This window comes from Cryptotermes secundus, unplaced genomic scaffold, assembly GCF_002891405.2.
Source record: "Cryptotermes secundus unplaced genomic scaffold, Csec_1.0 scaffold47, whole genome shotgun sequence".
NCBI lineage: Eukaryota > Metazoa > Arthropoda > Insecta > Blattodea > Kalotermitidae > Cryptotermes > Cryptotermes secundus.
The window spans coordinates 348790-365673 of NW_019721002.1; the positions used below are offsets into that span (position 1 = coordinate 348790).

A 16884-nucleotide genomic window follows, 5' to 3' on the forward strand; every position below is an offset into this window, starting at 1 on the left:
GCGAATTCGGCATGAACGTCAAGTTCCAAAAATAGTTTTGACATTAAAATTAGAGATCCGAAAATCAGCTATGTCCGTAAGTAAATCTTTTACCTTCGGTTTTGGTCGAGGAGTGTGTAAAGACAGTTGCATGCTTTCAACTATGAATGCTTCGCTTGAAAGCCATAGTTTCGGGTGGGCCTCAGACGCTCCTAATTTGGATTCGGACCGTCTTTGTCCGGGCACTACGTTCAAGAACAGTGATGTGATGAAGAAAGCAGTCTTCTGGGATGTGGCGCTGTGTAGATATTGTTAACCGACGTTTCGCCTCCATCTTCTGAGAGCGAACCAGCGTGGGGAGGTGCTGACAGACTAACGTCGAGTCGAATAAACCCAGCTGTGTAAGAACAGGAAAGGAAGGGAGAGGGGCTACAGGGGAAATCAGTAGAGGGGAGGGGGAAGGGTCTGTGGAGGTGGAAACGTCGGTTAACACAACATCTACACGACGCCACATGCCAGAAGACTGCTTTCTTCATAGCCACCGCCGTGAAAACCTCAAATCTTACATAGTATTGTGATGGGCTTCAGTTTATTTTACAATTCTGTCAGCACCCAGACTATACAGTGTTGAATGGTAAGGTCATGAATTGCAAAGACTCTGAAGGTCACGTCATTGCTCAAGCGGTTAGTCACTGGCTTCCCACCGCGGCCGCCCGGGTTCGATCCCCAGTCTGGTCAAGTGGGATTTGTGGTGGACAAAGTGGCGCTGAGGCAGTTTTTCTCTCAGTACTTCGGTTTCCCCTGCCAATCTTCATTCCACCAATTGCTTCACAATCACCCTCACCTATCATCTGGGGCTGGTACAATAGGCCATAAGTGGCCGCAGTACTAGCAATAAAAGAAAGGTCAATTACTTGGCAGACAGAATCATCAGTTGAATGTGGTGTGATATTGGCATAGTCCAGTGTGGGGCTGGTCACACAGACTCATTGGCAGCTCATTTCTTAATGGGTCATTGCCCCTATGGTGTCAGAATGTGCGTGGACCCTGTCATACCAGGTAGACAGTAAACACAGGGGCGGAATGGGACATAGAGCCCCGAGTTTCCAAACATACTGAGTTATTGTACAAGCGAATGCTTAATATAAGTAGTTACTATAGGATTCTGACGATGGTGTATAACACACTGATATATTGGGTTTCTGGACTTTATCCATCGTCCTGGTTTTTAAGATAACAAATAAAAACACGACGTTTCGGAAACTGGATCTGTTTCCGTCCTCAGGTGAAGGAAAAGGGAAACACCTATTCTGTTGGGTCCAGTGATTGAGACTAGCTCTTTCTAACGGACCCAACAGAATAGGTGTTTCCCTTTTCCTTCACCTGAGGACGGAAACAGATCCAGTTTCCGAAACGTCGTGTTTTTATTTGTTATCTTAAAAACCAGGACGATGGATAAAGTCCAGAAACCCAATATATCAGAATGCTTAATATGTGCACCTCCAGTTTTTTTAGTTTTCTTTCGCGATGTATGTATCATAAAAACTAAACTCCACGACTTGAGTCCGCAAGCGAACTATACCGACCGTCTCTGTGGTCTAGTGGCCAGAGTTCCTGGCTACAGATCCAGAGATCCCGGTTTTGAGTCCCGGCGCTACCAGATTTTCTGTGAAGTAGTGGGTCTGGAATGGGGTCAACTCAGCCTCGTGAGGATAACTGAGGAGCTGTTTCAAGTAAATAGCGGCTCCGGTCTAGAGAACCGAGATTAACGGCCGTGGGGATTCGTTTGGCTGACCACGCAACACCCTCTACCCGCTAAAGTTGGCACTAATTTCGCCGACAAGCGGCGGTCGCTCGGTCGGTCGGTATATATCATATGTAAGTATAACTTCATGCAGACAGTTTATGATCGAGCACATTTCAACCTTCACTGATCGTCAGGTGATAGTTGAGTCGATGGATGGCCTAAGATTCTTTATCGTTTCCTAACACCACCCCGCCCCTCCAGCCAGATGCAGTGAAAATGCGTCATATTAAGCCACAACAACTTCCGTCCACATCTTTTACAATTCATTAATCGCGAATCGCCATTTTGTCTGCGCTACTGACAGCATCATGAAGTAAACCAAAAATAAGTTCTGCCACTGACGGAGAGAGCGACCAGAGAAAGTTGTCTAACCATTGTTCCAGAAATAATTCATACTCGGCCTCGCACATTGTGACATGGTATCTCGGCGAGTATGTTGGTATAACGCCAGCAATCCGGGCTTATAGTCAAAAGGTGCTGTGTTCGACACCACCTGCCCTGACTGAGGTTCTTAGTGGCTTTTCTCAGCCCCTTCAGGCAAATACTTGGATAGTTCCTCGAGTAAACCACGATCTCTTTCTTTCAGATTATTTTTTTTATTGCTAGTGGGGTGGGACTAAGTCCCTTGTACTGCGGCCACTTCTGGCCTATTGTACCAGCCTCAGATGATAGGTGAGGGTGATTGTGGAGCAATTGGTGGAATGAAGATTGGCAGGGGAACCGACGTACTCGGAGAAAACCTGCCCCAGCGCCACTTTGTCCACCACAAGTCCCACTTGACCAGACCCGGGACAAAACCCGGGCCGCCGCGGTGGGAAGCCAGCGACTAACCGCTTGAGCTATGGCGCGGCCCAAGTCATTTACTTAGTATTACTGGAGAAGAGACAACTGATAGAAGACATGAGAATTTAAAGAATTATCTGTCAATGAAAAGAGCAGGATTCTTCGTAAAGAGTACTGACAATGGTCTCTCATACTAGTACTCACAGTAGGTTTCTGCACTCTATCCACTGTTTAGTCATCCAAACGGAACACATGTCAAGAACTGATCTGTTGTCATCATCAGCTCCATCCATCAGAGGGAAACAGTCTCAGTGACTGGACCAGTCACTGAGACTGTCTTCTACTAAGAGTCAGTGACTGAGACACTTTCAACAATGGCCCATTGGTCCAGTAATTAAGATCAGGTCTATCTAATGGACCAAACCCAGTAGGTGTCTCCCTATTCACATACGTATAACACTCTGTTCTCTTTGGAATAGCAAATGAGAGACGAAGCCCAGAAACCGTGTAATCCTAAGCAGGATTTTGTGATTTGTCTCCATCTGCTCCAGATTTACAGATTTACCCATATTTCTTGAAACCCCTGTATTGTAATGACCACACAATTTGTTCATCCTGTAACATACAAGGTATCAAATTTGATGCATTAGTTTTCTAAGCAGCTGACAACTTCATATCCACAGAGACTCTTGTTGCTCTATCCACAGCAAATGACTTTCATCCTTTGTGATTCATGTTTCATTTCCATATTTTCAGCAATTTTTGATATAACAAAAACATTCGTGCTACTTTACACAAATAAATGCTTGGCCTTTTATGTTCATACACATTGCCATCAAGTAAATAAACTGCTCTTCATCAAGAATATAACAGAATGAGAGCAGAATAAACTGCTCTTCATCAAGAATGTAACATAACGAGAGCAGAATAAACTGCTCTTCATCAAGAATATAACATAATGAGAGCAGAATAAACTGCTCGTCATCAAGAATGTAAAAATGAGCGCAGAATAAACTGCTCTTCATCAAGAATAACATAACATAACGAAAGCAGAATAAACTGCTCTTCATCAAGAATACAACATAATGAGAGCAGAATAAACTGATATTCATCAAGAATACACCATAATGAGAGCAGAACTTGTCACGTTTTACTGAGTCCCAACACAGCATCAGAAACTTAAAAAAAAAACACACATGATCATGAGCAAAGTAGTCTGTGATTTGACTTCGAGGCCGTGCATAAGCATTTCGGCATGTTGAGGATTGGTTTGATATTCTAAGTGCTCCAAAGTTATCGAAGTTACCAGTGGGGTGAGGTACTGAAAGATAAGCAATGTGAAGGATCCTCCAATAGAATTATCTTACGGCTATTTCACGTATGCTACACTAATTGTGTTACAAAGGCTTTAGATTTGGGTTATATTTAGATAATTATATCATGTAACTTAAGCAGAACATCAACATGTTACAGCTACCGGAGCTGTTGTACTGGTATATTGACTGCAGAATTAGTTCAGACACTGTGAAAAAACATTTATCAATTCTAAACGGTTCTGACTATGGTATGTTATACTTGGCATAACTGGGTTTCTGGACTTTGTACATCAACTAATATTTCGAACATAAGACAACGCTTCAGAATTTGGATACTTTTCTGTCCTCAGGTGAGAAGGCCATCCAATTTAGTGACTGATATTACGGTATTTCTAATAGACCAAAATGATTAGGCGCCTCCTAACGTTTTCAATTGAAGATCAAAGCAGATCCAGTTTCTGAAACCTGTGCTCCGTTCAGGATACTAGGAGATGGACGTCCAGAAATCCATTAGTCCTGAAGTACTTAGGAGATTGAGTGACCTTACCTGCCATATTCCTAACGCTGTTTGAACAGAAACTCAAACAATATTCCGGGCTGTTCCAGATTTTTCGGAACTACGCCCCCTGTACCTGTATGTTTATAAACATACTGAAATCCCCTTGTGGCTGTGCACGGGCTAAAGCCATGCTTGATGCTGGGGCCACCTGGAGCACACACGTACCATCCTCAGGCTTCACACTACACTTGGCAACAGAGCTGTATCTACACTCATCTTGAATCATGTAACAGCTACTCACAAAAATTATCCACTTACTATAAACATTATTGGTAAACACTTTCAATTGCATTCCTTGCATATAAACCACCGCGAGGCATGAGGAACATTGATAAGCACTTTGCCATGCAGACTAGAATCGAAATAATTCCTTTCTTCTACACAGAACCGTTTTGAGAAAAGCTGAACTAAACATTTGTGGGTCGATAGGACTTCTCTTCGCTGTCACCACGTAAAGATAAACATTATGAAACTAGTAAGAGGAAGCGCCAGATGAAGGAAGACCTGTGGCCCTGCCGGCACCCGTACTTACCTATAAACAAGAAGAAAATGAGCAATCCAAGTTCCCGCATGGAGGCCTTCAAAGTTCGCCCGAGGATTTGCAGCCCCTTGGAGTGTCGGGATAACTTAAATATTCGGAATACGCGCACTAACCTAATCACTCTTAGAATTGCCAGAGACATGGCCTGGTTTGTGCTCTTGTCCTGCGGGCTGACAGGAGCACGCACTATGTTGCCACTGGTCTCTTCCTCGGCCACCACTGTTGCCAGCGTGATGAAATACGGAATGATCGCGATGATATCTATAATGTTCATCACGTCCCGAAAGAAGTTCAGTTTGTTCGGACAAGCAAGGAACCTCACTGACAGTTCAAACGTGAACCAGATGATGCAGATGGTTTCTATGAGGAAGAAGGGGTCTGTGACGTCAGGAACCTCGTCCTCCTCGATCTTGGTGCCGTTCAGTGTGGTGTTGAACACCTTGTAGTGCTTGAACTCGGGCAGCGTCTCCAGGCAGAAGATAACGATGGACAGCAGAATGACGAACACTGAAATGATGGCCACTACGCGCGCCGCCTGCGAACTCTCCGGGTACTCGAACAGCAGCCACACCTTCCGTTGTCGCTCGTTCGAGGGCAGCGGCTTCTCCTCTTCCTTGATGAAGCCCTCGTCCTCCCTGAGGAACACAACACAATGGAATTCTTCAAGAGAAACTGTCAAGTGGGTGCAATCCTGTTTAAATTCCTCAAACTGTCAAGTGGGTGCAATCCTGTTTAAATTCCTCAAACTGTCAAGTGGGTGCAATCCTGTTTACATTCCTCAAGAGAAACTGTCAAATGGGTGCAATCCTGTTTAAATTCCTCAAGAGAAACTGTCAAATGGGCGCAATCCTGTTTGAATTCCTCAAGAGAAACTGTCAAGTGGGTGCAATCCTGTTTAAAATTCCTCAAGAGAAACTGTCAAGTGGGTGCAACCCTGTGCAAATTCCTCAAGAGAAACTGTCAAGTGGGTGCAATCCTGTTTAAATTCCTCAAGAGAAACTGTCAAGTGGGTGCAATCCTGTTTCATGTTTAGGTTAAATTTCTCAAGAGAAACTGTCAAAAAAAAACTCCGTGATTTCAGTCCGCAAGCGAACTATACTGACCGAGCGACCGCCGCTTGTCGGCGAAGTTAGTACTAACTTTTGTGGATAGAGGGTGTCATGTGGTCAGCGCAACTGATCCCCACGGCCGTTAATCTCGTCTTTTTGGCTACTCTACACCTGCATACTGCATAATGAATCAAGGAGGATGAGATGCACAGGGCACGCAGCGCGAATGGGAGAAGAATGCATATAGTATATTGGTGGGAAAGTCCTAAGGAAAGAGACAACTTGGAAAACCAAGATGTAGGTGGGTGGATAATATTAAAATGGATCTCTGGGAGACAGGATGGGGTGGTATGGACTGGACTGATCTGGCTCAGGATAGGGACCAGTAGAGGGCTCTTGTGAACACGGTAATGAACTTTCGGGTTCAATAAAACGCTGTGGAGTTCTTGAGTAGCTGCAGAATTGGTGGCTCCTCAAGAAGGACTCAGCTCCATGGAGTTAATTACATGGTTTCTCCTCACTTCTTTGTAAAAGCACATCCTGCCGTTTCTTACGCACGGGAGCAGAGTTTCAATCAATGGCGTCCTCACACGGCTGTATCTGGGCGTCAGGTTTCCACACGCACTCGTGACTAGAAGCGTGACTAATAGCAACTCAATACATCTGTGCGTTAGTGCAGGGTGAGGTCGGTAGCTGCACTATATGGCGTCTAATGTTGGGAGCATTTGGAAGGAAACGGTTGCGGCTTAATCGAAGTATTATCTCGGCTAGAAGGGTCTGAGGAAAACAATGAGAAGTCTCAATCACGACATCCGGCATCGCGGGCGGGACTCGAACAGAATACCTCCCGAATATGAGTCTACAGCTTTAGCGCTACGCTAACCAGATCACTGAACGAAGCCCGAAGTTTATAAATAAATATAAATCACCAATCGCGTCTTCTGTCCATCCGTCGGTCCGTCTGTCTGTCTGCCCCGTCCTGCTTTTCCCAAACTGAGCATCATAAAAGAAATGTAAAGCTATCCCTGTACCAGGCCGTGAAGGCCCATAGGGTTGTGAGACGTCGAGGTTCCAACATTTTCTAGACAATTGGCTCATAGATGGCGGCGACGTTGTCAGCCTTACGCGCTGGCCGCGCTTTACCCCCAGGAAGATTCCTGGTACTCATTTCTGTCAGTGGCTGAGTCGACCCCAGGGCCATAGTGCGGCTGGAAGGTTTAGGTCAACTGAGAAATTCAATGACCTAATTGGGAATTAAACCCGCGACCTTCCGGCTTGTAACATGGTGCCTCAACCAAGTACACGGGACGTAGTTGAAAGAAAATTGGTAAATATTAAAGAAGCTTCGCTCGGCGAGAAATCAGAGGGGAAATTGTTAATTTTGCTGATACATGCATAGGTTCGGGTCCAAGCTAATTTATCTCTACATTACTTCCTCTGTAAAAAGGCCCCGAGATCATTACAACAACCGGATCGTTGCTAGGATACGAGGGAAGGAGGTGTAAGCTTATATCCTGCTGTTGCTTCGAGTACGTGGGGGGGGGGGAAGAGAACATATAAATGGGAGAAGAGACGGAAGTTGATGAAGGTACAAAATTGATAAAGGTATGGAAGAACGGGGGCGAGGGGGCTGTTTTATTGCGATGGAGAGGGAAGAAAGAAAGAGGAAGGGGATGATAATAGGACGGATAAGGAATGAAAAAGAAATGTCGTAGAAATAAAGGATAAGAGATAAAAATGTGAAAGAGATGTAGGGAAGTAAGGGAAAAAAAATGATTGCCTCTGATGAAATTTGACAGGAAATGCATGTAACCGCCATGCACTACAGAAACAGTTCATGAAATTCAATTACTGCGTTTTTGGACATTATCTGTTGTCTTGTTTTTTTATTTAAAACACAGTGTTTCGGAGACTGGATTCTGCCCAGTCTCAGGTAAAACCTACTCAGTTGGGCCCAATCGATAGATCTATTGCATCTACTGGTTGGGCCCAAATGAGTAGATTTTTACCTGAAGACGGAGACAGAATCGTCTCCGAAACGTTCATTTTTAAATAAAAAACAGAACGATAGGTAAAGCCCAAAACACAATAATTTTATCAGTATACCCCCATCACAAACTTCTAAGAGTTCATTAAATTATAGTGCAGGTTTCTCTATATCAAGTCAAAGTCAAAGTCACATTGCGACTGACGGTCGGTCAGTCAGTCAGTCAGTCAGTCAGTCAGTGTCAGCGAGCCTTGGTGTCAAGCCCCAGACAGACCCGTTCTCTCGTCAGAGAGAGCACCCCACAGAAACACGACCGTAACTGTCAAACGGTAATAATTAATATCATGATCAGATATTAATTATTACCGTTTGACAGTTACGGTCTTGCTTCCGTGGGGCGCCCTCTCTGACGAGAGGACGGGTCTGTCCTTTTTATATGCTGCTGGCCCTTGCCAGCCTTTCGCGGGTCTGAGTCCTTTGGGACTTGCGACCACATTTTACTGTCTCAGATTTGAGACTTCACACTTTTCGTCGCCTCCTACGACCCCGCCTCCACACGGGGTAACGCTACTATATAAATTCAGTTCGTACCTCACAGGAAACGAACTTCGTCGCCATTACAAGGACCAAACGGTTAATGCAGTTTAGGGAATTCATGGTTGAAAATCGTACGAAACTCATAAATACGCGGTGTGGGGAAAATACACGCCCTGTTTTATGTTAAAGCAGGAGATATATGTATAATTACCACTGTTCTTCAAATGGTTACCGTACTGTATGCCATTTGAGTTCACCGCGCCTGCATAGATTGTTTTGGAGCTAAACTTTGTCACGGCCATAAAACTTTCCGACCTTGCTCTGCTTCCGACTGTCCGCTCCCATAATGCATTGCTCCAGCGTACAGATTAAGTTTTTCTTAATGGACCTGCAGATACTTCCTGCATCATTCAAGTAAAGGCAGACGTGAGGCTGCGACATCACTCCGCAGTGCAGGATGGGTTGCGCAAGGGCAGAAATCTCCTGTGGATGTAGCTGGTATTGAAAACCTATTGGTTGGCGTTATTTTGCTGGTGATGTTATCTGTTCCTGATCTCCATGCTGTAATTTCCCTGAGATAGACGATGGGGTAAGTGGGAGGGAGAAGGGTGTTGCATGGATTGCGTGGATCAATACGGTCGGGAAGCGTCTGCAGCATTTCACTTCCTGGACACCAGGCAGCGCGCACGACAGGCCACCCACCCATACTTCACAACACTGATCCACTGTCAGATGGGTCCTAGCATTCCTCCTGAATGCCAGGTTGCCCACCACAAAGGCAAAGGTCCTCCAAGGACTTAACATTTCTTATAACAGCCAATGAATATTAGTTCTTACAAGCAAAGGGCATTACATGAGGAAGTCTGAAACATGTTTCAGCCATATCTGTTATATTTATATCGGTCGGTTAAATTGCTGCTGGCCCTCGCCAACACGGTCATTCTTGGCTTCGAGTCTCGTCAAGATCCAAGACCAAGATCTTCGTTAACTCCTGGACATGTACGTGTTAAGAAATGGGGCCTCCTCTTTGGCGAGAGGAGGGGTCGGTCTTTCTGTGTAAGCGCTACGTTTGTTGTAACGTAGGTAACTCGGTCCCTAAGGTGGCTCATACACGTACGAGTCTGGCTCGCGAGTCCGGCTCGGATTAATTTCACCACACAGGTACGAGCGTGGCGACCCATACACGGACGAATTTGGCTCATTGGAACTCGAGCCGAGTCGAACTCGCGAACCAGGCTCGTACGTGTATGAGCCCCCTAACTGCTGGGCGTCGCCAGCAGTGATTGTCGGTTCCAAATTCCACGGAACTCACGACCATATCTGACGGCTCCGGGAGCCTTCAGACTCTTCCCCTGCTGGGGCCACACGAGCGCACAAAATGCGTCCGTTGTAAGAAACGTACTCTATGACGGACGTTGCTGAGGACACCACACAGTTGCAGAATGCGGTGCGTAGTTTCTTGTCTGCAATGGAGCCAGAAAAAAGTGTAGCATTCGCCTCTTTTGTTTATTTCTACAGCGGACGTCACGATGTTCGTTACAACGGACGCATTTTGTGCGCTTGTGTAGCCCCAGCCTAACCAGGAGGAGCAGGTCCCTGTATTTATGTCCCCCAGTGAAAAGCTGGCCCAGTTATACCCCCAGGCACAGGGTCCACTTTTCGTCGCCTTCTGCGACACGCAGGGCTGCGGTGGAGGTATTCGAACCCACGTTTTCTGTTTCCCACCGCGGACACAGAACATCCAAAGATAATAATGTTCCATATTCTTACCAGTAAGTACGGCACCCACGTACTACAGTAGGTTCGGGATGCGATTTGAATCCTCATTCCAAATCTTTTTGTTTCAGTGACGTGACCAAATTATAATCACACACATACCCAGGAAGCCCAACAGTATAACACACGCAGTCGCAGGAGCACGACACAACAAAAGCACAACACACAAGATAGTGAAGGAGTGCTCCAACAAAGGAGAATGGGCGTGACTGACGTAGTGAGGGGCGACGTAGCGATGTGGTATCCTGAACAATTTTAATATTTTTAACGTTTGACAATGTATATGATAGATACATATTTTAGTTATTTTAATGTGTGAACATGGCATGCAATGAACTGGTTTGACGTGGATAAGTAAGCACCTGAAGATGGCATTATTATGCCGAAACATGTAGTGCGAGGGAGAGAAGGAGATGAATGAGTGTATGCACTGCAAGACGGATTAAATAAATCATGGACTTGAATCAGTGCAACAGGACGCTAAAATATAACATAAATTATAATCTCTTGATTAGAGTGTTCAGCTGCTCTGCATTGTGATAGCAACACGTAAAGCAACCATGTCCCGGACGAAGAACGGGTACTTCTACCAGACTTCCGGTTGTCGTAGCGGTCGCAATGAACAGTACTATCGTATGGGATATGACACTATGTAGTACGATAAAAGCTCACCGACGTTTCGGACGGACGTACTGTTTCCATCTTCAGGGCCGAACAGTATGCCAAGCAGCATGAAGCAAGTAGTAAGGAGCGTAATTAAAGGGACAGCTGTGAGGAGGGTGACCCCCACAGGCCTTTCGATAAATAAACGAGTTTCAATTTTGATTTCCATGCAAAATGTCGAGTTGAGTTCCAGAAACCGAAGGAAACCGTCGAACTTTGAAATAAGATCTCGTATTCGTACATCACGCCCTATCTGTCACGCAATACAAAACACATGTTGTCACTCTTTTGTGGATTCCGTGTGAAAGAACATGCTTCGAACACCAGCACGGATCCTCATCAGATGGTTACATCGCTACGTATGAGAGCGAATTATTATGATTTTCAATCAGTTGCCTGGGTAACGAATCCTCCGGGAAAGTCTGCAGTAGGAAAGAGGAAAATTACATTCACAGTATAAATTTGCTTGCCGTGTCAAGATCATCATAATACATGGAGGCTAAAACTTAAGCATGAAATTAATCGGATCGAGCTGTAGCATGGTTGAGGCACAATGCTACAAGCCGGAAGGTCGCGGGGTCGATTCCTGATTAGGTCATTGGATTTTTCAATTTGCCTAATCCCTCAGCATTGTGGCCCCGGGGTCGACTCACATCTAACAGAAATGAGTACCAGGAATTTCCCTGGGGGTAAAGGGCGGCCGGAGCGTAAGGCTGACAATCTCACAGCCATCTGTGAGCCGATTGTCTAGAAAATGTGGGAGCCTCGACGTCTCACAACCCTGTGGGCCTTCACGGCCTGTTACAGGGATAGCTTTACTGAACCTCACCACCATCTGTGAGCTGATTGTCTAGAAAATGTGGCAGCCTCGACGTCTCACAACCCTGTGGGCCTCCACGGCCTGTTACAGGGATAGCTAGCTTTACTTTTTTTTTACTGAAATTATGAAATTTACTCGTAGAGTTATATAAAGAAGAGATTGGAGGTTGCAGCCTCGTCCAGACACTCTGTCGCCATGCTTACACCTTGGTGTGACGGCTACCTCGCATAGTGACCGGAGTACGGGCTAAAGAGGTAAAGCTATCCCTGGGCTCAATCAAGCAACATGCCATGAAGACGTATGGGGGAGTCGAGGTATAGCTCAACTATTCTTCATCTCGGCATTTTATGGAGGTGAGTGATCAGCTTCACGCCCCGACCGCTTTACCCTGGAATCTCCCCGTTACCCATACGTGCTGCAGAGACGATCTAGCCATTATGGTGAGGAGAGAAACTCTTGCCCCTTCCGGAAATAGAACCTAGATTTCTTGGTCGTCCAGCCCGTAGCGTATTTACTATACCGACTGAGCTATCCCGGCTCTCAGAGAATGCGGAGTAAGTCTGAGCAGTATCTGTGTGTGTTCTCTAATTAGCCAATAACCATATCGACCGAGCGACCGCCCTTTGTCGGCGAAGTTAGTGCCAACTTTTGCGGATAGAGGGTGTCACATGGTGAGCGCAACGCATCCCCACGGCCGTTAATCTCAGTTTTCTAGACCGGAGCCACTATTTCCTTGGAATACCTCCTCAATTATCCTCACGAGACTGAGTGGTCCCCGTTCTAGACTCACTACTTCTCAGAAAATATGGTATCGGCGGGAATCAAGCTCAGGAACTCTGACCACAGAGGCGGTCGGTATAGATCGCTTGCGGACTACAGGCCAAGGAGTTTGTTTATTTGTTTTTGTATTAGCCATATGTGAAGGAAAATTTTTCACTGCTCAGAGCCTTGCAGAGAAGCGACGCGAGTGAGTACAGTTTCCCCTTGCAAACAGGTTCTGTCAGCCGTGGCAGTGCGACTGCCGTCTCCCGAGGGCGCACCTGAACTTGTTGATGGCGTACTCCCCCAACTCGTAGAACTTGATTTCCTCCGAGAAGACGTCCAGAGGCACGTTGACAGGCCGTCTCAACCTCCCGCCACTTTGGTAGTAATACAGGATGGCGTCGAAGCTGGGACGGTTCCTGTCGAAGAAGTACTCATTCCTGAGTGGGTCAAAGTACCGGATCCTCCGGGTGGGGTCGCCGAGCAGCGTGTCCGGGAACTGGTTCAGCGTCCGAAGCTGCGTCTCGAACCTCAGGCCACTCACCTACAACAGCAATATTGTCTTTCAGTGGCAGTTCCGACGTTTCTGACGAACTCAAAAACGTCCGCATGCGTGTACGGACGTAAAAAGATACTCAGGGCAGCGCCTATGGTCTTCCGGGTAAATCGGAGCTAGCCTGACTTTTGGAGGAAATGATAGGCTCCATTTTCAGGGTCGAAGAATAAGGCAAGCAAGAAACCAATTTAACTTGCACCCTGATTCTGATGGTTTGCTGCTTGTTACTATTCGATCCTGAAGATAGAGGAAATTTGTTCCTCCGAAACGTCGCACACTCTGAGTTACACGGTGATACAACCCGGAAGAGTCCTCATACGCAATAAATCCTTCGAAAAATCGCAGAGTTCAAATTCAATTAAAAACTGGACCAATAATAATTCTTTTTCTCTCGTCCCCACTTTGCAGCATAGGGCTGATTTCTCAGTTTCATGATCATTTTACAGACGGTAGGACTCCTTGGACGGGTGATCAGCTCGTCGCAAGGCCTCTACCTAAACACAGGACAACACAAACACAGAATAAACGCATACACAACAAACATACATGCCTTCTGTGGGATTCGAACCCACGATCCCGGCTTCCGAGCGAGCGAAGACAGTTCATGCCTTAGACCGCTCGGCTACCGTGACCGGCAGTGTATAAGAATAATATATAAGAATTCAGTTCGTACCTCACAGGAAACAGATCCGAACCCACGATCCCGGCTTCCGAGCGAACGAAGACAGTGCATGCCTTAGACCAGCCGTGCCAAACATGCGGCCCCTCAACTTTTAGAGCTAATTGATATTAAAATCAATATTAAAATTTTAGTAGAAATATTTTTTGTAAAGACGATTTTCCAACAGACCAGAAGACAAGAAGTCTCACGCAGACATAAATTAGCAGGCTGCAGGAAAAGTGATTCTCAGAATTGCAGAAGGGTTTGTCCAACTAACGGTTTGTAAAGTTCGTGAAGGACAAACTAGTGTATTTCAGAAGGTTAATGCACTAAAATCCGCACAGCCTCACCACCCCAAGTATAGTGTTATAGTGTTTTAATGCGCTTTTGGCTTCTTCGAGAAGAAATTAAGATTTTTTTTGGAAATGAAAGGCGAATTACCCAACAAACTTTGTGACGACAATTTGGTTCAGGATTTGGCCTTTATGGTGGACACTACCTGGCATTTAAATGACTTAAATTTAAAGCTACAAGGGAAGAGACAGGTTGTAGTTTCAGTGTATGACAGTATTAAGGCTTTTAAATTAAAGCTCAAACTTTGGGAAGCACAGATGAAGAATGGCAACTTAATTCATTTTCCAACCTGCCAGGATTTCAAAACGTCCCACAGTAATTCTTATTTTACCAGTTATGTTTCCCAAATAAAGGACTTAATTAATGACTTTGAAAATAGGCTCAAAGATTTCAAATCGTGCGAGAACGATTTCTCTTTGTTTACGGCTCCATTCTCATTCGATGTTCAGAAGGCAGATAGTAACACTCAAATGGAACTAACAGAAATTCAGTGTGATTCAGTACTGAAAGACAAATATAATGAAATTGGTATCCCTCAATTTTTTTCTTATTTGCCAAACCAGTACTCTAAAATGCGCCAGTCTGCTGCGAGAATACTGGCCATGTTTGGTTCCACCTAACTTTGTGAACAGTTATTTTCGTTTGTGAAGACAACCAAAACCACGCACAGATCAAGACTCACAAAAGAACATTTGTCTTCCATCGTAAAAATAGCATCTTCACAGAGTCAAGTAGCTTACATTAAATCTCTTGTATCCCGGAAAAGATGCCAGTTCTCAAGTAAAAACCAGTAATGTAAGTAGTTTAATAAATGTTCATTTGGTTATGTAGCAATTTTTATTGTTTATGTAGTTTTTCATCAATCATCACCATTCGAATATTTCAAGAAAAACACACTACTGACTACATTGAATTAATACCAAACTGAATAAACATGCGACTTAATAGACATAAAAACATTGAACTGGTAATTTAATTCACTCATGAATAATATTATTAACGATATTAAAGTGAAACAATATAGTTGCTGATTTTTTGTCTTCCAAGTTAACAGTTTATGAAGTTCGACAGATGTAATTTTGATGTTAGTAATTCAATGTTTTGCTATTTCTAACATAATTTCTTGTTTATCTCTCTTTTTACATATTGAAAAGTTGTATGATACTTGTCTAAAATGGCATTCTCTTGCTTTTTAAAACTGTAAGATATGTGACTTTAGGTAATTACATCGAAATTATTCCTAAATAGTGAATAGAATTAAATTTCCTTGTATCAAAATCTAATGTATATTTCTATTTTGAAGTGCGGCCCTGGACTATTATTTAGAGGGCTGAGGTGGCCCTCTGTACAAGTTGAGTTTGACATGCCTGCCTTAGACCGTTCAGCTACCGTGACCGGCTGTGTACGAGTATGAGAATAATATATAAGAATCCAGTTCGTACCTCACAGGAAACAGATCCGAACCCACGATCCCGGCTTCCGAGCGAGCGAAGACAGTTCATGCCTTAGACCGCTCGGCTACCGTGACCGGCCACGATTTAACAGAGAACATAAATTACCGTATTTACGCATGTATAGGCCGCACATTTTTTTCCAAAAATTCAAGAGGAAAACTGGGGTGCGGCTTATATTCGAAATATTCGAAATCACACTTCATTTTAAAAAAATTATATTCATAATTAGTAATAGAGGGTGTTCTACTCCTGAAATAATATTCCAAGAAAATTATTTTTTCTATAATTTGTCTGAAAATTGTGCTGCGGCCTATACACGCACGCGGCCTATACATGCGTAAATACGGTAATTCGGGCAACATGTGCTTCTCTTTACTTCATACCCTTTCGTCTTTAAGTCTCAGGTCTAAAATCCTACAGAAGGAAGGTAAGATTCTTCCTTGAACATTATTCTTTCCTGAAATATGACGTCATTTAGTCCGACAGGTCGTTACCAATGTTTCGGAGATACTTTGTCCTCTATCTTCAAGGTACAGTAGATGGAGGTAATCATTTTTCCGAAAACTTGGTAACGATCTACCGGGCTTCACGGAATAATCTGCGCAGTCACCGCTGTGGGAACCTCAAACCTCACTTCTCCTCATACCAGACCTCAGTTTGTGCGGATGTAATTCGCGTGTCTCCCTCCACGAACTCTCATTGCACCGAAAACACGGCGCGATATTTCGGACGAAAGTTTATTTACATTAAGTACGTGTTAGCAGAGAAGTGATTTATATTCGAAGTGTTCTTAAAATACAGGGTTTCGTCTTGGCATACACAGGAATGTCTACAGTGTCAGGGGACACGAGTGATATTCTCAATGAAGACGCACACGTTATGGCGTTGAGGCGCAAGGCATCATAATGGGCGCATTGCTCCTCCGCATCGCAAACAAATGTCATTTTAGAGCTGGCCCTACCGTGTGCTTTATCTCGTTTCGGCCCGAACTGCTGCGTCGCTAGAAGAGCTCCTCAGAATGCCCGCCTGCCCTGCTTCTTCCAGCGGGAACATTCTAATCAATAATGCAAGAAAACACTTGAAGGTAACGGAAAAGTCATCCCTGTTTTTAATTAGGCGCCACGGCATGAAGACATGTGGAGGAATGGAGTGAAGCTGCCTCTCGACTTCTTGACCTAGGCGCTGGGTACGTCATAACCTTGCCCAGGCAACCTTACGGATGATCAGACCTACTGGGTGCTCAAAGGTATCTCCATTATGGGGGGGTTCGATGAAAATAG

At 44.8% G+C, this 16884-nt stretch overlaps 1 protein-coding gene across 7 annotated transcripts in view; it reads right to left on the reverse strand.

Annotated features, from left to right (window-relative positions):
* LOC111874401 (potassium voltage-gated channel protein Shaker) overlaps nt 1–16884 on the reverse strand; it is a 352375-nt gene that overhangs the window by 30604 nt on the left and 304887 nt on the right. For all 7 annotated transcript variants that reach the window (XM_023869887.2, XM_023869904.2, XM_033755508.1 and 4 more), the window contains exons 3-4: nt 12858–13123; nt 4977–5620 (exon numbers count right to left, since the gene is read on the reverse strand). In XM_023869887.2, the coding sequence (XP_023725655.1) occupies nt 4977–5620; nt 12858–13123 (910 nt within the window). The remainder of the gene's footprint in view (nt 1–4976; nt 5621–12857; nt 13124–16884) is intronic.